The sequence below is a fragment of the Apteryx mantelli genome, chromosome 10, assembly GCF_036417845.1.
Source record: "Apteryx mantelli isolate bAptMan1 chromosome 10, bAptMan1.hap1, whole genome shotgun sequence".
Lineage (NCBI taxonomy): Eukaryota > Metazoa > Chordata > Aves > Apterygiformes > Apterygidae > Apteryx > Apteryx mantelli.
In genome coordinates, this window is record NC_089987.1 from 3,104,336 (window position 1) to 3,124,515 (window position 20,180).

Below are 20,180 nucleotides of genomic sequence, written 5' to 3' on the forward strand. Positions count from 1 at the left end.
CAACAGGCACAAACTGAAACACAGACGCTTCCATCTGAACATGAGGAAAAGCTTCTTCACTGTGAGGGTGACAGAGCACTGGAACAGGTTGCCCAGAGAGGCTGTGGAGTCTCATTCTCCGGAGATATTCAAAACGCGCCTGGATGCAATCCTGTGCAGTGTGCTCTAGGTGACCCTGCTTGAGCAGGGGGGTTGGACTAGATGATCTCCAGAGGTCCCTTCCAACCTCCGCGATTCTGTGATTCTGTGTAAAATGGCCTTATGCAGTTGCTGATCATGTCCGAGCAGACACGCAGACCTGTTCTGTTTTCCAGTTGTCTCTAAGATGAGAGCTTGAGAAAGAGACTGAGCATCATCCATTCAGTATATAGGATGCTCTGAAAAGCTTCCTGAGGGGTTGTTTCCTTCTCCTTGAAGCAGGAAGCTCAACTGGAGAAGCGATTTGAAATTGGAATCCTCTATTAGAATGTGTTGCTTTTACTGCCTTTATTTCTCTGTCCTGCAGCTGAGGCACTTAGTATCGCTTGATAATTTCTCTCTTGTGGTAAATGCAGCAACACTTATGTTAACCGCTTGTTTTAAGCAGTCTTGGTTACATTGTCCTAGTCACCTCTAATCAGGTCTGTAACCTGTTAATTTCTCCTCTATGTAACCTGCAGATTGTAAAGAAGGACGAGTTCTCCACAAAATGCAACCAGACAGATCACCATCGAATGTCAGGGGGAAGGCAAGAGGTAAGAGTGCTTTGCCAGCAGCCTGGCTTAAGGCTGCTTGTATGTCCCCTTTCTGAAGATGCAGCATTACTGTCTTGTCCAAGATTTTACTGAAGTTGGGATCTGAGAGATGGCCCTCCAGGTTCCAGTTTCTGTAGATCTGAACATGAAAACTGAAGATGGTGGTCTCTGGCTCTTTAACTCAGATCTCTTTTTACGTAGGTAGAATTGATTTGTGACTTGAATCAAAACTTAGTGGCCACATCTTTATGCTGCCAAAGGCTAGCTGCACATCACATTTGGCTCTGCAGCTTTGCTGTTTAAGGAGCATTCACAAACAAGCTGTTAGAGACTTGCAGGATCCTGAGGAACCTCTTCTGCTGTTCGCCAAGGTGTTGTTTGAGGATCCACTATATGGGATCAGTTCAGTGTTGCAGCTGCAGAATGTCTGGGTGGAGACCTTGTGCCTAACCTCAGCGCACAGCAGGCTGTGATGTCCATCCATACTTTTGAGCAAAAGGCTGTTTCGGGCAATTGTCACTGGCAAGGTGCTATTTTCCCTCAGTACTGAGGTGTTTGATCCTGAGCATCCTTGTTCTTCCTGTGCCAGGACACCTTTCACATTTGACAGCAGACCTGTCTGTGGAAAGACAGCAGCATGCATTGTACTCTGTGCAGCACTCGCCGGACCCTGATCTCTGTGTCCTTGCTGTCTGTATAAACAGTGTCTTTCAGACACAGGCCTAACATTGAGTACCAGCTGCACTTGAATACCTGCTTGGCAGCAGGGACCTTTCCACTGCCTGTCTGTTTGGCCAAAGGATTAAAAGCTGCATTTGGTTGTTTATCCTGTATCTGCAGTATCTCAGCTATGGCCAGCAAAGCAGATTCCTAACTCAAACTACATGTTTTTAAGATGTAGGTCTGAATGTCAAGACAGAAGCTTTCAGCTAATAGCTGTTCCAGGTAGTGATGGTTGCTGCCAGGAGCCCAGCTGGTTAGACATGACAAATCTGATACTTCAGTCGCTTCTAACCAAAGCTTTAAAACGTCTGTCTACTAATGGGAAACAGCTGGGTGAAAGGTTTAGTTAAGTGTTTTCTGGTTCTGTAGCAGATGAGAAATGCTTTAATACTTTCAAAGCACTGTGTTAAATGTGTGTGGTATTATGGTAATTGGAGGATCTGGCTTTAGAAGATAAAGAAAGCAGGTTTGTAATATCACTTGGTAGGCTGCTATCTTAGGGTAAGCTGTTATCATGCTAACTCGTGTTAGGGTATTAACTTGTCAGAGCTGGTGTAGAGGTATGTCAGGAGACATTTTCAAAGCACCCTTTGGATTTAGATGCATCAGTGTTTAAATGAGCAGGATTTAACCTCCTGAATCTTTAGTGCTTTTGAAAAGCTTCCCCTTTTATGTTTAACATGCCAGGATAGGGCACAGGAGTCAGCTTATGGGCACACAAAAAATTACCGCAAGGTAAGTCGGGACACAAACAAACAGTAGGTCAGCTACTTTGAAGTAACAGCTGATGCTTATGCTTTTATTCTGAGGAGGCGTAATGGTTTACCCATTATTTCTTTGAAGCTAAGTGCACCTTTATTGTGTGGTACCTAGCAGGTGTAGGGCAGTTACCATGGTGACTGCTTCTTGTTCAGCTTATTTCCAGGTCAGCTCCGTAGCAATGTGCGCTTGTTCCCAAATCCAGCTACAATCTACTGTCTGGCAGAGCGGATGACCTCTCTGTGGCTCCACTGGTGAATTTTGTTGATGTAGTGAAGTCATGCTGGCGTACCGTCACTGTTGCAAATGAAGCAATTCTGGCTTCACCTTGGTCTCTTCTCCTTGTGCTGCAGGAATTCCGGACATGGCTGAGGGAAGAATGGGGTCGGACTCTGGAAGACATCTTCCACGAACACATGCAAGAGCTCATCTTGATGAAGTTCATTTACACCAGCCAATATGAGTAAGGGCACCAGCTCTTTCTAGGTATTGAGGCAGCTGCAACTTCAAGAGCACGTTGGATCGTTTGTTCTGATAACATGATGCTTGCTTATAATGAGTTTTAACAGAACAGGCAGAGGACAGTGACTGTGTTCAGGTTCTGCTGTGACAGGCTCTGTGCAAGCATACAGTGAAGCACAGTCCTTTTCAATTGTGCAGAGAAATAAGATGTAATGAAAGCAGTAATGATAATGTTCCAGGTTCTTTAGAATAGCTCTGTGCACAGTAGGATGGTTTTGAGTCATTTAACTGTGTTTAGTTTAAAGATGGAGCTGAATATCCATGATCCCAAGGGGCTATGTGCTTATTACCCGTATTAGTAAGCAATATGCTTTGTACTGCACAAGGCAGAAATTACACAGTCCCTGAGAAGTCATTTTTTAACTGTCACTCCAAACTTCTAATACCTCGTTGCAGCAGATGTTTAAACATGCTTTGCTTTTGGGCTCTCCAGAATTCCCAGGGAGTGAGGAGGTTTACTGTGACCTTGCTGCAGAACCTCCTGCTGTGCTAATAAGGGCTGGTAGAAAGAAAAAGTAGAGGGAGGAAGAAATGAGGGGGGAGTGTTTGCATAGGTCTGAAGCAAAATGTGTTGTGCTTGTTGGCATGGCTGAAATCATAGATCCAGCCCTTCTCTTAATGATGACCCAAAGCGACCTAGAAAAATAGACTGTAAACACGTTCTTCACATGCAGGGGTTCTCTTTTAACCTCCCTGACTTTCTTTTTTTGCATAGCAACTGCTTGACATATCGACGCATCTACCTCCCTCCTAACAGCCCTGATGACCTTATAAAGCCAGGTCTCTTCAAAGGAACGTATGGGAGCCATGGGCTGGAGATTGTCATGCTGAGCTTTCATGGAAAGAAGGCCAAGGGGACTAAAATCACCGTGAGTGCATTTTCCTTTCTCTCTTGTCTGCCAATGAAAGTTTCCTTTCCTTGATGCCATGGATCCATAGAAGACAGTTATCTGCCTGGGAGGTAACGGCTTGTTGCCACCCCAAAGCCTGTTCCTCATGGAGACTGGTGGCATCAGGTGAACTTTAACACATGCAGAGTAGCTAGAATCTGCTCTGCAGAGTTTTCTCATGACTCTGCCCAGTTCTCCCTTCCTTTCTCTCCCTGCTAGCTGCTTTCTGAGAGCAGCTGGTAGCAGGTCCCTAAAGATCATATGCATCTGTAGAGCAGCTACCAAACTTTTTGCAGCTCTTACTGAAACCAGGCTAGTGAGCTCATTCCTCTCTGCAGGGAGGGATCCTGATGAAATGCGGTTGTGACTGTGACTTTGTCTTTCACCCTTGGAAGCACAGCCTGGCTAATAGCATTTGAATAAAATTCCGTTTCCAGGACGGGGAATGCAGGAGTGACGTAGGCAATTCAGGGAACAGTGAACGAGGTCTGAGGTTTTTGTTGTCAACTCAGTGGTTGTAGAATGGGGGGAACTGTTTAGAAAAGCTTGTCCTTGTCTGATGATAGACATGGAGAGGATGCAGGTATGAACTCTGTAGTACCCTGCCTCTGGAACTGTAGGTGGTGTTTCCTGTCTTTAGGGAGATCCCAACATCCCAGCTGGGCAGCAGACTGTGGAGATCGACCTGGCACATCCTCTTCAGCTACCTGACATCGAGAACCTACGTGATTTTAGTGAGCTCTCTCGCATCGTCCTCGAGGTCCAGGAGCAGGTGCGCCGGGAGGAGCAAGAGGAGGAACAACGGCAGGAGGAAGAGGACCGTTCCCAGCAAGCTGCCTCCCAGCCTGCTGCACAACCCCTGGGAGGAGAAGGTGCCAAGGGGGAAGAGACTGCGGCTGGAGCTGAAGGGGTGGCCCAGGACAAGGCACCAGCTTCCCAGCCCTTCGTGCTGCCCATGGGAGTCATATCGAGGAATGAAGACTATCCTAGGACCTGCCGAATTTGGTAACAGAGACTGGTGTTTTCTAAAGCCTAGTCATTCCGGTTACTTTTTGAAACCAAAAAGGGAGTCTTTGAGGCACGTGCTGTATTTGCTTGTCCTTTACCTGCGTGCAGGTCTCCCAGCCCCCTCTTGCGCCCAGATTCTCTTCCTTTGCTGGCCTATATTCTGTGCTCATTTGCTCCCTCTTTTTCCCCCCAAGCTGTCATCTGCCATCCTGCTTCCTTGACAAATTTTATCCTGCTATTTCTAAATTCAGTACCTCTCCTGTATTTTCCTTTTCCTTTCCCCCCCCCCCCCCCCAAGAACTGCCCAGCTTATATGTTTGGGGATCTCTTCAAGCTGCTTTCTATTCTGTGTGTGTCATCTGTGTTTCTTGGCTGTGGGAACATAGTGCTTTCTCCCACCCCTTCCTGGCCTCTGGTGCCTTGAGGCCAACTTTGGAAGGTGCTGAGCCCCCTAAGCAGAAAGTGCAAGAATGTGGAGAACCTTGCTGAATTGGGCCTGGAGTCAATGAGGCAACTCACTAGAGGAGTGTGGAGAAAGAGCTCAAAAGCTGAGGCTTAGGCAGATGATCTTCAGCCAAAAACTTGTGCTCTGTGGAAAAAACTACCAATAACTGGTTAATCCCAAATGGTCGCTGCTGTCGCAACAAAGCTGTGTTTGAATAAAACCCTGCTCCACCTGCTGCATGCTTGGAGGTGAGGCTGACCTTTACTCATCCTCAGCTCCGGTTAGTTTTTTATTTTTTATTTTTTAGGTTTTTTGTTTTTTGTTTTTTTTTTCCTTCTCCCTTCCCCGGGTTTTTGTCACAAGGTTTGCCTCTCTGGTCACCCTCCCCACATGCATTTTTTTCCTATAAGGATTGTCAGGTCTGGGCTGATCCTTCAGTTGCAGAGGTAAATCTCAGCTTGATTACTGGGTCAAACTGCAGAGAAATTCAGCTTTAGTTGGCAGGTGCTAATTCTTAGAATACCCAAAAGCACCAAACTCCTTAAAGGCACAGGTGAACGTACATAGCAATGGATAGCTCCTCTTCTTAAAATGGTAGCAGTGGTATTTTGTGCTGTGTCATAAGAACTGACTGAATGTAAAGCTCCCTGTTCTGTAGTGCCTGGCAGCATGTTTGAGGATGGCTCGATCATTCATATATATATATATATATATATATATATTTTTTTTTTATTATTATTATTATTTTTATTTTTTATTTTTTAATTAAATGTCAGGTAGTTATGACTCTTCTCACATCTTTCTTGCTATTCCTTTTTCCCTGCAGTTTTTATGGGACGGGGCTTATTGCTGGCCATGGCTTCACCAGCCCTGAGCGAACACCAGGTGTTTTTGTCCTCTTTGATGATGATCGTTTTGGGTTCATCTGGTTGGAGTTGAAGTCCTTCAGTCTCTACAGCCGGATCAAGGTCTCGTTCCAGAATGCCGAAGCGCCTTCCCGCGAGGCTTTTGATGAAATGCTGAAGAACATTCAGTCGCTGGCTCCTTGACGGGTGATTTGTAATGGACAGAGCTAGGGGTGGCAAAGGCCACTGCACTCCCCAGCCAGGGATGGGATGAGGGTTCCTTGCTCTCGGTACCTCTGAATAAAAGCATGCACTTTTTAAAGCCTTTTTACCCCAAATGTACACATCCCTGTTAAAATATTCATGACTGCCCTTTCCTCCCTGCTTCCTCACATTGCTCCCTGGCAGTCCTTGTTATCCAGTCTGTAACATAGCTTTGTATGGCTGAAGGGATCCTGCAGAGGAGGAAATAGAGCTTTCTTATTGCAAAAAGGATGTATCGGAACAAAAATAACTCAAGGCCAGAGTTGGATCAGAAGAATCTCTAATTGACTGGACTGATGGAAGTCCTCTGCTCTGTCCATTAGCAGTCTCCTATGGAAAGAGACCTTCCTCGGGGAGGGGTTTCATTTAAGCTTTTGCTGTGCTCTAGGCCAATCTGTCCTCCTAGGAGACTTGCTTTTCTCTCCAGAAAACCTGTGTGGCTTCCCCACTGCAGACTGGCTGGCTGCCTAATGATTGATTGTGTCAGAAGTGACGAAGCATGTCCTCCTCTCCAGAAACCTTTCTCTGGGTGCATCTTTGCCCAGAGAAGCTGGTGTAATACCTGTGTCCTTGAGTTAAAATTGGAGCGGGTGGTTTCCTTTGAGAAATCCTCTCACCTTGGCAGCAAGGGGAGGATCCCCACTGTAAATGACAGTGCACATAGCCGTGCCCTGGCTTCTGAAGCTTGGTGTCTGTGCTGTCCCTGGGGATCTGGGTCTGGGTCTTTCCCTGGGCATAGAGGAGATGATGAATCTTTGTTATAGGAGCTGGGTACAGAACTGGGAATGAGTGTGAAGTGCATAAACTGGTGCATTCTGAATGGGTTTTGTACCTGAAAGGTTCCCTCAGACCTTCTGAAATGGGCTTAAAAGCATTAAAAAAAAAAAAAAAGCAACTGAAACAAGCCCATATGCAGCCTGATGACTCCTGCCTGCAATGGGCAGCAGAAACTGTCAGCTGTCACTGGTGCTGATATGACCCCAGTTACATGTCATTTTTGTGTCAGGTTGCCTTGCACAGTCTGAAGGAGCATCGAGGGATTCTCTTAAAGCTGCTGTGGCTCGTTCTGGCGTCTTTTACGGTTGGTGCTGACAGGTGGGTGCTGCTGATCGGCTCGCAAGACCCTTCTGTCCCCTTCCTAGCCTTGCTGTTGTTTTGCCCCAGACAATGGCAACTCGCACAGAAAACTCCTGTGCTTAATTTCCTCCCGTGAGACCTGCGTTGTGTGCGGCGGATCTGAGCTCCTCCCAGAAGGGTGGGCTGCAGGGCAGGGAGCCGGTTTCCCCATAGCAGCAGGAAAGTCTTGGCCAGTGCTAACCTACCGACTGTGAATTGTGCCACGAACCATCTCAACATTCACGTCCGCGCGTTTTGTTGTTAAGCCTGGGTGGGAAGAGATCCTTGTGCGGAGAGGAGAGAGCAGTTTGTAAGGCAGGTCTTGGCTGTAGGCAAAATATGTCCCTTGTCCCAGCTGCTCTCTGACGATGAACCCTAGAGATTCTTCTCTTCCAGCCCCCAGCAGCTCCTCTGCAAGGATCAACTTGTCTAACAAAACTGCCTTTGCATCTTCTGCAGGCCTCAGTTTGTGAATGTCTGTGTGTGTGTTGTGCCAGGGAGGATTCGGGCCCCTTCCGCAGAGACATTCCCATCACTGCCTGGTTTCACTGGCGGCAAGAAGCTTTTATTCTCACTCTCACAAGGGGTTTTGCCGTCTCTGGCTCTCGAGCGTTCCCTCAAGCTGCGTGAGAACTGAGTCTCCAGCAGAGATTTTGAGCAGAAGGTTATGTCACTCACAGGATTAATTCCTTTCTCTTGGCATAGAGGTTTTTCAAACCTCTGGGAATTTGAAGGTGATTTGGGGCACTTTTTTCTTTCCTTCCTACTGCTTTGTCAGTAGTGGAAGACCTGTCTGTGTCAGAGCAGAGGATCTGAAGGGCTGTTACCACTCTGGTGAATAAGCTATAAAAAGTAAGTTGTTTCTGAGCAGCCCGTTAGATGTGTCCCTGTCGTGTCAGCAGAGGGAAGAGTTGTCTTGGGTCTCACCCCATCATGCAGGCCTGGGAGAGCTGCTGGAGGCAAAGAGGGACGGTGGCAGTTCTCTGATCATTGGCTTGAGGGCAGAGAGGTGACCTGAGGCTAAAATCGGGCTTCTCAGCCTTTTGCTGTGGCTGCTGAGCTGCATGCAGAAGAAAAGCGTGCACTTAATCTTGTAGGCAGAAGTTTAAAGCTTGATTATGCAGGTTTCTGGGATACCTAAAGACATTAGGAGTCTGGCATTTGAGTGGCCAATTTATTTTGGAGCTGGCTGTTAGGCTGCTCCAGCCAATGTTTTGGCTGCTTTGTATTGCTCCCTAATATAGCCTAAAGGGATGAGAGAGAGGTCCCCTTGGGCAGCTGTTTTGATAGCTTGTCCCTAAAACCAGCTCTGTGTCACCTGTAAATGGATCCATAGTTTTGATTTGTGGTTTCCTTCTTCCTTTCATGTCCCAGTCACCTGAAAAAATATTTCTGAAGTTTCACACAACTGTCTTAATAGTTTTTGCTTTTCTTTTTTTAACATAAGATTGAAAATCCAGTCTGTATTGAATGCACTACAAGCACTTGATCCGAGCCCAGAGTCACTGTCTCTTAAGTACAGACACTGACTCTGTAGTCAGTCTCCTCCCTGTAACTTGCTGTGTCTGGTTGGCTGAATGTGTAAAGGCGGCATAAGCATGATTTACTAACGTGTCATAAAATGATTTTAGAAGCTGTACCCTGCTGCTTTAGTTGCCCTTTATGACAGGAGTCTGCTGGGGAGTGCAAACCCATGGATAGCAGGAGGCAGGAGTGGTGCGCAATGCTATTACAGGTCTGCTTAGCCACTTGTGCGAGATCCTCTTGGTTGGCTGTTGGCGCATGTTGTGCATCTGCCGTTCTCTGGGCTGGGGCAGTTCCTCTGCTTGTAGCTTGTCACTTCCAAACCTTTTCAGTGGCAGTGTTAAGTCTCTTCTGAACATGAGACCTGGCTGGCTGGAGGGAAGGGCTTTGCAGAGGCTGGATGTGCTGCAGTAGCTTTTCACAGAGCAGCTTTGCCCTTGTAGAAGCTTCTTTTTATTTATAGTGTACCTGATTGGCCTCAAAATGTCAGAATGTACTAGTCCCAATTAAAGGCCAAACTGCTGGTACATCGTGGCTTTATTCTGTCTAGAGCAAAGACAGCAAAAATAGCAGATTCTTAATAATGCTCCTCCGTTTTCCTCTCTTCTCACCTTCCACTCCTCAAAGCCTAGTAGGCTTTTGTGGCATTTCAGAAGAAAATTCCCTCTGATTTGGCTTGCTGAGTGAGGAAAGTTGGCAAGACAGCAAAGCTAGAGAGACGGGCGCTTAACGCTCTGGGCACCCCTGTGCCTATATTGGGTCCTCTGCGCATGGTTGTATCAGCGCTTACAGGGAGAGGCAGAATAAGGCCGTGAGGAGTACTAACTTGTAGCTCTGAAGGCTTTGAGAAACAGGAACAAACAAGAGGAGAATTTAATGTGTTGGTGGCATCTACAGGTGAGTTATTAAGCTGGGCAGGATTAGCAGCGCCACCCCATTTCTTGGAAGGCGGTTCAGATGCGTGCGGTGCCAGTCGTGGCCGAGGGGGATCTGACCACAGCCCCGGTTCTGCCTCCCCTGTCGGTACCTGTAGGAAGTGGTGGTGACAGTGCAGTGTTTTGCTGTACTCGTTCGTGTTTGGTGCAGGCTCTACCACCTCCCTGCCCAGGACGTTTTGGTGCATACCCTGCTTGTTTCCTGAACCCGAGTTGTTGGCTTTCTGGGGTATTTCTGAGTTGTGGATGGGGATAATGTGTGGTGGGGTCTTGCAGATGGTGATAAATGTCTGACTGCTGCTGATGTGACCTTGCCTTGTTCACTTTCTGTAGATAACCTTGGGACAACTAGCATATTCCTTGATTCCAGATGTGTAGAAAGCATCAGGGAAGATGGAAAATAACTTGGTGGTGGTAGGGAATGCTCTCTTGGCACAAGCATTTTGGAATAAACGATTGAAGTGCTGCAATTAGGTTGTGGAGCATCATTGCCCTAATAGCTACTGGAAGACCCGAATGGGGGCTTAATTCTAGCTCAGGAGCAGTAAGCAAGTGACTTAGATGCTCAGGCTGTGTTGTGCTCCTAGATCGTGCTTTCTGCATGTCAAAACACATGGGTTCGGCCAGCTGGGAAACAGAAGCATCAAAGATCCTCATCCAGCTGGTTTGTTTATTTGTGCTGGGCCTGATTTCATAGCTATAAATGTGCTGTGATCAGGCTTTGTTGCTACAGAAGACTTGCTGCAGTCCACACAGACTTGTCAGATTCTTTTTTTGACTGAGGAGGTGGAGGCACAGGATTATTTGTAATCTTGGGTATCAGCTTTCCTCTGCAGCCACTGTTGAATCTGGAGCAAATGGTATAGTACTGCCGTGGCTGTCCTGGAATGAGAGAATAGAGGTTGGACTGCAATTAATTAGGAAACAATTACTGGGGAGAAAACGAATTCACGCTTGGAAATGCAAACTGCCAGAAAAAAAGTGTAGCTGGCTCAATGTTTACTTTTACAGAAGGGTGACTTTTTACTGCTTTTTATTAATTTAAGACTATTGGAACGTAATATGAGTATTGGGTGTTGTGTGGAAATGGGTTGTTTAATCTCAGCTTGTTAGTTTAGGAAATGATAATATATTAACTTTGTCTTGTAGCTGGTTGCTCACATGGCCAATAATCTGTTGTGTTCAGCTGCCAAAGGATTGCGTGCTGGTCTTCACAACGCAGGCCAGACAGACAGCATAACTTACCAGTTGGACAGTGAAATTTTTGAGATATGTGTGATCAGGCTGTGGAGTGGAAGATAAGTTATCAAAATGTGAGTGCCACTGGCTTTTTCTGTGCTAAATTAAAATGTATGATTCTGGGTTTTGTTTGGATTGCGGTCTCTCTTTAATTTTTGAAGAAAAGAGCACCCAGTTCAACTGTGTTCATTGGTTTAATTAAAAGCAACCTGCACTTTTTTCATTGATTAATACCCTTATGTTCCCTATAGCAGGTGTACCCTGTTTTTATGTGTATTTTGCACTAACCACTTTAACATGGTACCAACTGACTGATCTGGGTATTTCCAGCAGGCTTTGAGTGTAAATAAGTGTTCATAAAATGCCCTGTTGTACTTTATTTTCACTATTATTAAAAATGAAGGTGAGACGCCAGATCTCTGCTCCTTACAGAGGGGAAAGGTGAGTTTTTCTTTCTGAAATGCCATTTGACATTGAACACCTCAGTTTGATGCCACAGACATCAGTGTGGAACATGATAATTGTAGTTTAAACAACTCGCCTGCCTGTCTGTTCCCGTATCTGAGGGACGGGGTTTTGCCTCTTTATTTGTGGGTTTGCGAGGAACGGGCTGGCTCTGTAAAAGCCAGACGTGACTCTGCAACACTTGGCCTACTGCGTCCCAGGTATCAGTAAATTGGACAAAGTTTGTGTGTTACTTTTCCACCTGATCATTGTTACCCAAGGAGCCTTTTCCAATTTCAAATAATAAAAATGAAAGTTTTGTGAACTTACTTCTGTTTGCTTTTTTTCTTTTTCCAAAGAAAAGCGGCGGGTAATATTCCACCCTTCTGATGTGCAGCGGCCTGTCTTCCACCTCGGGATAAGAACTAATTTCCCCTCATTCTGGTACTCGGTGAGCAGTAGAACCGATTTCCTACAGACATGAGACACATCCCCGCAGCTCGCGTGCTGCAAACCCCCAACTCTTCCCTGGTCCGTATTGTCCGTTTGCCCCGGGCGTCTACCACGTGCAGCTCCTGCCCTGGGGCGCACGGTGCCCCGCTCTCTCCTGTAGCCACGTGCTGCTGCTTGTGGAGCCAGCAGCACCCCCCGGGGCCAGCTCCGAGCCAGGTCTGCTGCCTGGCTGCCACGTCCTGGCCCAGCAGAACTAATGACTAATGATCATTAAGCCCTGCTTAAATCTTTCTGCCCTCTCAGCCAACTTTCTGTTTCTGAAATGAAGGATGTGGTAATTCTGCAACTTTTATCTCTCATTTCACTTGGGCTGAAAGAGATCAGCTGGCCCAAACCTAGTGGGAGGGATGGGGATGAGGAGGGGGAGACAGGCAGCAGGATGGTGCAAGCCCCCCTTCTTTATGGAAACAGGCTGAGAATCATCCATATTTATTATCCCTTTTTCCACATTTGGTTCCCTCCTGCCTCGACCTCACTCAGACTTGAGCTTCTCTTGGTGCTTTTCCGGATGAGTGAGTATGTTGAAATCGGAGAAGCTGGATTTACCATTGTGGCTTGGGCTCAGCTGCCACCGAGGAGTCATTTGTCCTTGCGCAGCAGGTCTTGTGTCTGGTGGTGTGCCAGGACATAGAGTCTCGAGTCTCGAGTTCAGTGTGAATGGCTGGGCCAAGGTAAACCTGAGTCCTGCCTTCAATAGCTTTACTGGACTGGATGTTGCACTTCCAGTTATGCAATCCAATTCTGCCGGTAATAGTTTGTTGGCGGATTATTATTTTTGAGAGCAAACCTTGGACACTGAGCACTCCAGCTATCGACTCTCAGAGTTCACATGTGAACTCCTGATCTGAAAATGGCTCTGCCTTCTCAATGCTGATAGTTAATCAGGGCCAGAGCGCACTATTACAGGTCCTTGAGAGCAATCATCTGTGAATGTGTGACCTCTTCAGTTTCCCCTGTTTTTTACCACCAATGCCTTCCCCTCATTTCATAGGTGTTAATTTTCTGATGCTGCGAGGCCCCTCTGACTCCAACCCTTCATGTGAAGTGTTCCATATATGATCACACAACCCTTCAAGCCTTAATTGCTTAGCAGAGGAAAACAGTCAGTAAAACATGTATAATAAATGTGCAGTAACTCCTACCATGTGTTTGGCCTTTGAGGAGTGCAAATGTAGTTTCTTAAGTAGTAATATTTCTGAATATCAGCCGCATGCAGCTCTCAAATGCTGGCTTGCTGTCTTGCAACCCTCCCTCTGCTTCCAAAGAAACCAAGTGCTCAGTGTTTTGAACGTTTGCTCCTGGGCAGCTTAACGCCCCCAGGGGAGGAATACGGCAGCTTGCACCTGTCTGGGGTAGCCGGGGGCAAAGTCCTGTTCAACGCCTTTGCCAGAGACTTGGGCTGAGAACTGAGGAGGTATCTTTTGACCTGGCAGCGATGTTCTCGGCAGATGGGTTTGTCTCGCAGGACTTGGTGATGGATGAACTGCTTTTTCTGTCTGCCAGGGGTAAGTAAAAGTTCTGAGTGCCACGGCCGATTACAAGCTGTTAACGGCAGAGCAGGGAGCGGGTTGTGCCCGTGGTTGTTAACTCAGAAACCGAGGACGAGGGAGCATGAATTTGCCCCTCTTGCTGCGGGAAGACAGTTGCTGTAAACAGGCGTGTTGCACGCTGGCTTGGGGACTGCATTTGCAGCCTGTCCTTCTCAGTCTCCTCTTCGGGCCGGTCTCCACCGGAGAGGCCAGCCGTGCCGTCTGTGTTCATGCTTGTTCCTCCCACTTGTCTTGTTTCTAAAAATTACAAGGCAACTGCTTTGTTGCTATAACGAGGAGTCAGAGATCTGTCAGTTCCAGCCACGAGGAAAGGTGGATTTCCCTTCTTGCTGCTGCAAATATGTGCTTGGAAATCAGTTCCTCGTGTGAGCCCCACGCCTGGCGGCAGCTTGTGACCGTAACAGGGCCCAGACAGGAGGACGTGGGGATGGGATGCGAGAGCACCATTGGGCTTCACCACCTTCCCTCTGCATTTCTCCTCCATGCAGTACTTCTGCCTGCTGCCTAGCGAATATTCTCGTGGGCTGTTGGAGACGCGTGCGGGCTGGTAGGTCTGGAGCCCCCACGCTGCCTGACCTGCCTGGCAAGCCCAAAACCCTTTCACTCCTGTGAGAGGCGAGCATCATCTGCCCCCTCGTGATGCAGGAGGAACGCTTGGCACAGGTCCTCGGGGGAGCGCTAGGCTGTCCCAAAGCGGGTCTGCCCTCTCTTTGCATCGCTCCCTGGTGCGCAGGCTGGCAGGAGGGCGAGTAGTTTGCTGTGTGCCGTGTTTGCTCTGCTCCCAGCAGGGCTTTATTTTTCCTGCTCTCTCTAATGCAAAAGGTTAATTAGTGGCAAGCTCTACACGGCTGATAAAAAATATATGAGATTTTTCTTTGGTTCCTTGGCCTCGTCAGCCTTTTGCTTGCACGCCGCCACCCCCACTGGCGCGTCTTTGCAGTAATTCTGTACCTTGTGTGTGTCGGGCCTGTGTCCTCGCTCGCCTCCCGCGTGGGCCGCTCCGTCGCTGCGCCCCGGCACCCACGGGCTCCACATCTGGCACCCGGGCGTCCGTGTCACGAAGCGCCCTTGGGAATCTTCCCCCCGCTCCCGAAAGCTGCCGTCTCCCGGGCTGCGTCCGCCCGGGGGCGCTGCGCCGCGCCGCGCCCGCCAGGGGGCGCCCGGAGACCGGCTCGGTGCTGCCGGCCGCGGCGGCTGCGGCACCCGGGAGCCCCGGGACCGCGGACCCGGGCACCTATGGGACCTGGCACCTATGGGGCCTGGGAGCCCCGGGACCCCCGCACCTATGGGGCCTGGCACCTATGGGGCCTGGGAGCCCCGGGACCCCTGCACCTATGGGACCCGGGAGCCCCGAGACCCCTGCACCTATGGGACCTGGCACCTATGGGACCCGGGAGCCCCGAGACCCCTGCACCTATGGGACCCGGCACCTATGGGACCTGGGAGTCCTGGGACCCCGGCACCTATGGGACCCGGGAGCCCCAGGACCCCTGCACCTATGGGACCGGGCACCTATGGGACCTGGGAGCCCCAGGACCTGGGCACCTATGGGACCCGGGAGCCCCAGGACCTGGCACCTATGGGACCTGGGATCCCTGGGACCCGGGCACCTATGGGACCTGGCACCTATGGGGCCTGGGAGCCCTGGGACCCCTGCACCTATGGGACCTGGGAGTCCTGGGACCCGGGCACCTATGGGACCTGGCACCTATGGAACACGAGACCCCCGGGACCCAGGCACCTATGGGACCTGGGAGTCCTGGGACCTGGGAGTCCCGAGACCTGGGAGCCCCGGGAGCCCCAGGACCTGGCACCTGTGGGACCCAGGAGCCCTGGGACCCCCACACCTATGGGACTTGGGAGCCCTGGGACCTCCACACCTATGGGACCTGGGAGCCCCAGGACCTGGGAGCCCCGGGAGCCCCAGGACCTGGCACCTATGGGACCCAGGAGCCCCGGGACCCCCGCACCTATGGGACCTGGGAGCCCTGGGGCCTGGGAGCCTCGGGACCTGGGCACCTATGGGACCCGGCACCTATGGGACCTGGGAGCCCCGGGACCCCCGCACCTATGGGATCTGGGAGCCCTGGGACCTGGGAGCCCCAGGACCTGGCACCTATGGGACCCGGGAGCCCCAGGACCCCTGCACCTATGGGACCCGGGCACCTATGGGATCTGGGAGCCCCGGGACCCCGGCACCTATGGGACCTGGGAGCCCCAGGACCTGGCACCTATGGGACCTGGGAGCCCCGGGATCTCCGCACCTATGGGACCTGGCACCCCTGGGACTGGCACCCCCAGTAGCACCGAAACCGGGACCTGGGTATGTACAACAGGACCTGGGATCCCTGGGACCTGGGCAACCATGGGACCTGGGCAACCACGGGACCTGGCCTTCCTGGGGGTCCCCCAGGGTCAGGACTGAAACCCCCCAGGACCTGAGCACCTATGGGACCCAGAACCCTTAGGGCTGGCACCCCCGAGACCTGGGTACTATGGGACCTGGCACTGGGGCCCCTGGGACCTGGGCAAGCACAGGATCTGGCCCCCTGGGGCTCTTCCAGGATCAGGTCTCCCAGAATCAGGACAGGCACCCCCCCGCCCCAGGACCTGGGCATCTATGGGACCCAGGGCCCCTGGGACTGGTGCCCCTGGGACCTGGGCAACCACAGGACTTGGCCCTCCTGGGGCGCTCTCAGGACCAGGTCCCCGCAGGGACCCTCCGGGGCACCCCTGGGACTCAGCCCCCTCAGGACTTGGGTATCCCTGGGACCGGGCAGCCCCCGGGGGGCTCTGGGAGCCAGCACCCTCCGTGAGCAGGTGTCCGCGGGATCCAGGCACTCGCTGCCCTGCCCTGGGCGTCTGCACCAGCAGGGCCCTGCCCTGCTCTCCGGCAGCCCTGCGCACCCTCCCCGCACTCGTGTCGTGGGTGCAAAGGATGGGGCGTTAGCATGAGGGCAGGGGGACCCCGGGACCCCAGTGCGGGTTTCCCAGCAGATGCACCCGGAGGATGCCTGGACCGGCTATGGGGAGACGGGGATGGTGCTTCTTCTGCACGGAAAATGGGTGGGAAGCGGGGGCCGTTGCTTCAGACGGGCAATTAGGCGCTGACGTCTGCGGGAGCGCGGCACGAGATGGAACAAAACCCCGATCTCGAAGGTCAGGGAGGTAAACGAGAGCATGCGGCCACCAGCCACCAGCACCCTCTGAATTACTGAACACGCAGCTTGTTGAGTTGACCGGAGGCGCCTCCTTCCCTGCAGCCTCGGTGAGAGGGGAGACCCCTGCTCCGGGCTCCTCCGCTGGCCCCTGCCAGCCCGGCCGCCGTGCCGCCGGTCCGTACCGCGGGGAGGAGGACGCCTGTGCGACCGTGGGGACGCGTTACAGAGTGTCCCCAGGCCGGTCGCCTGCAGAGACGGGCACAGGGCAGCTGGAGGTGTTCGGAGCAACGGAGCTCCCAAGCCGAAGCTAAGCGGTGCCCGTCAGCCGTCTCGGTTTGACGTCTGCCGCTTGGGTACCCGGGGGACAACCCAAGCCCACCTTAGCCAGCGTGAACATTTTGTCGCCCTGCAGCCAGGGAAGGAGTAGCTGGTTTAAAGTTAAATTTAGATTCGCTCCCCTCCCTCTCCCTGACTCAGCTTGTGTGTCCTCAGCTCTCTTCCCAGCGTTTCCCTTTGTGGCTGGCTTCTCCCTGGGGCTTTTTCCGTTTTTCTCACCTTCTCCTCCCTTGCTTCACCTCCTGCTTCGCGACACCACCAGGAACCCGAATTAGTCGCAGGCTGGGGCTGCTCTTGCTGCTCACCCTGGTGTGTGCAATCGCATCTCTTCCCATAGAGTCTCCCAAGCCTCGTTTGACCTCCTGTCCTTAAATCTGATCTCGTTACCTTAATACCGCAGACAGATAGGAAACGTCCCTTTTGCAGCGACCTTGCTACCTGCTCTAGTGCGTTTATCCCACCCTTGCGGCCGGTGCATTAGGAGGTCCTTTGCAGCCGCTTGCCTTACGGCCTGTAATCCCGGCTGGAGGAGACGGTCTCCGTCCTCTGCTCCCGCATCAGCAGCGCTGGAGCTGTCTGGCTCAGCCCCCTGGATGCTGCTGCTAATTAAAAACCAGCGAGGGAAGGACGGATGGCGAGTCGTGCACTAGACTGCTGCGATCGTTTGAACTGCTAGATTGAAGAGTTCGGTGAGTTGCTCAAATAAATAATGTGGAAGTTTAATTTCCTGTGACTCTGCAGAGATCTTAGTCACTGTTTTTCTGAGCGTCTTTGTTGCTGCCTTCAGATGCCGCAAGCTGGAAACCGGTCCTCTCTGGGGCTGTTCCCAGAGCTCCAGCGCGGGTAACGTATTTGTTTCATCCATGATCACATCGCGGATCCCGTTTTGTTTGTTAGTTAGGGGACAAGGCGCCAGCCCGGCCCTTTGCAGCGCGGTGCCGGACACCAGGGCCGCTGGGGACGGTCACGAAGCCGGGAGCCTTCTCCTCTCCGAGGCAAGCGCAGGCAGGGCGGCGATGGGCAAAGCACCGGCGCGGTGCTCCGGTTGCGGGCTGCCAGCCCTGCCGAGGGCGATCGCTGCCCGGCAGCCCCACGGCACGCACAAGTCCTGAGGGTGGTGCTGAGGCAGCCCGTGAACCAGCACCGAGGCTGGATGCATCCAGGCTCCTGCCTGAATTGCAGACACGGCCGGATCCTGCAGCACGGGGACTCGAGGGCGTTGCATCCACCATTTGGGAAGGCTGAAATGCCAGGAGTTCGGCTTTGGTGACCTCGATCCTCTGCCCCTCGGAGCCGCCGGCCAGGAGCCCCGCGGAGGAGGATGTGCCCGGGCCGGAGGCGCAGTCCCCTGCTCCCGTTTTGTTTTCCCTAACTGCACAGCGAGACCTTCAGGGCACGGGCTGTTTCTGACCGCGTGTTTGCACAAAGCCTCCTATAATGGGGCTGGGACGTGCCGACCCGGGAACAGGGAATCCGACCTTGGAAGAGGGAACTAACCGGTTTGGGCGATGCCGGGGAGCAGCCCAGCAAGCCACGGCCTGGTAATTGCTTTGTGACAGCTTTTGGGCAGGGCGCTGCCGCTGCCGGCTGCTGCCTAACCGGCCCCAGGGCATCGCCCCGAGCGCCCGGCGGGGAAGGAGGCGCTGGGGTCTCAGCATATTTAGCAGTTTTCTTTGCGCCACTTTAGTGGCATATCTGCTTTTCCTGCTGGGAGCAGATAAATGGGAATTCTTGTGCAATCTCATTTGCACCAGTCGGTTGCCTTGCCCGGAGCGGGGCTGTTTCACATATCAGCGGGCTCAGGGCGGCGAGGTGGAATTACGGCGTTACAGACAAAGGCTTAATATAATCCTCCCCGCATGAACGGCGTTGCAGGGGGAAGGTTCAGCGGATGTTCTGCAGCGCGGGCGTCAAATGAGGCGAGCTGCAGTTCAGGATGTACGCTGAATTGCTTCATCACCGCTCCTAATGGCTTAACCAACAAAATCCATATTCATAAATCAAGACGGGAGCGCGAGCGACCTCTGTGCGGCTCCGCTGCCAGCCTGCCGCCGGGGTGGGCTCGGAAACGCGGGCCCGTTATACACTGCAGGCAGAGCCTGGGTATATATCTTCTGCGGCCGCCACGACTTGGCCTTGGTATTTTCTGAGCCCGAGGAGAGGTGATACAATCAGATCTGTCCGTCTGCACCCGACAGATTACCTGAGTAAACCAGGCAAAAAGCTGAGCTAATTTATCATGCTATTTTCAATGCTGCAATGCACCCTGAGAGTAATTTCACCCTCAATTACAGATCCTACCATTCTATAGAACTGAATTATCAAAAATGCTCTTTTTCAGTGTATTTTGCGTTTGGACCTGGGCATTGCGGCAACGTGGTGGCAGCTCTGGTGATGCCCCAAAGAGGTTTAAGAACTGGAAACGGAGAGGTGAAGCGAGCGTGGCTGCTTTCTCGGTGCAAGGGAAGGGCGATGCCCGCCGGAGAGCATCGCCGGTGGGTGGGCAGCCGGGTCCGGAGGCGGCTCCGCAGGCGCTGCCCCCGCTCCGAGCATCGCCCCGGGCGAGCTGAGCGATACCGCGCCAGTGGCACCCGAGTCCCCTAGTTAAATCCCACGGTTCCTCCTGACCCTCCAGGCGCTGCCTCGAGCACCGAGGCGCCGCTTGCCGCTGAGCGCACATCTCCGTGCTTTGCAGAGATCCCGGTGGGCTGCGGGTCCGACCGCTTTCCAAACAGCAAGTCTGGGTGAGGGCAGCAGCCTGGCTCGGTAAAACGGGGTGTGCCAGAAATAGAAAGTTCGAAGCGAGCCGAGTGGGAGGAATAATAATTTTTACGAAGCCGTGCAATAGCCTTGAGGCTGCTAATGTGCCGATAAGCATTTGTTGTTTGCCTGCGCTCCAGAGCACATGTATTTTATCTCGTACTTATTCCAGCCCCCGAGAGAAAGCCCAGCAATTTTGCCGCTATCTGCTGTGGGCCGACGGCTTCTGTATTTTATTATTTCTGTATTGCAGCAGCACCTGGAGACCTTGCTCGAATTATGTGACGTGACGCGGCTGCGGGACCCAGCGCCTGCGAAGGCTGCGCGCCGCGATTAAAAGCAAGCAGCAGCTCGCCGGGAGCCGGGAGCCGGGAGAGGTGCACGGGAGCGGCGCGGCTTTGGGGGACGGGAG

The 20,180-nt window shown here is 52.0% G+C and overlaps 1 protein-coding gene across 2 annotated transcripts in view; it reads left to right on the plus strand.

The window, feature by feature from the left end:
• Nucleotides 1–11,777, plus strand: part of FBXO31 (F-box protein 31) — a 30,421-nt gene extending 18,644 nt beyond the window's left edge. For both annotated transcript variants that reach the window (XM_067302389.1, XM_067302390.1), the window contains 5 exons: nucleotides 660–734; nucleotides 2,570–2,679; nucleotides 3,454–3,607; nucleotides 4,269–4,633; nucleotides 5,908–11,777. In XM_067302389.1, the coding sequence (XP_067158490.1) occupies nucleotides 660–734; nucleotides 2,570–2,679; nucleotides 3,454–3,607; nucleotides 4,269–4,633; nucleotides 5,908–6,130 (927 nt within the window). In that variant the 3' untranslated portion in view covers nucleotides 6,131–11,777. The remainder of the gene's footprint in view (nucleotides 1–659; nucleotides 735–2,569; nucleotides 2,680–3,453; nucleotides 3,608–4,268; nucleotides 4,634–5,907) is intronic.
• The last annotated feature ends 8,403 nt before the right edge of the window (nucleotides 11,778–20,180 follow it).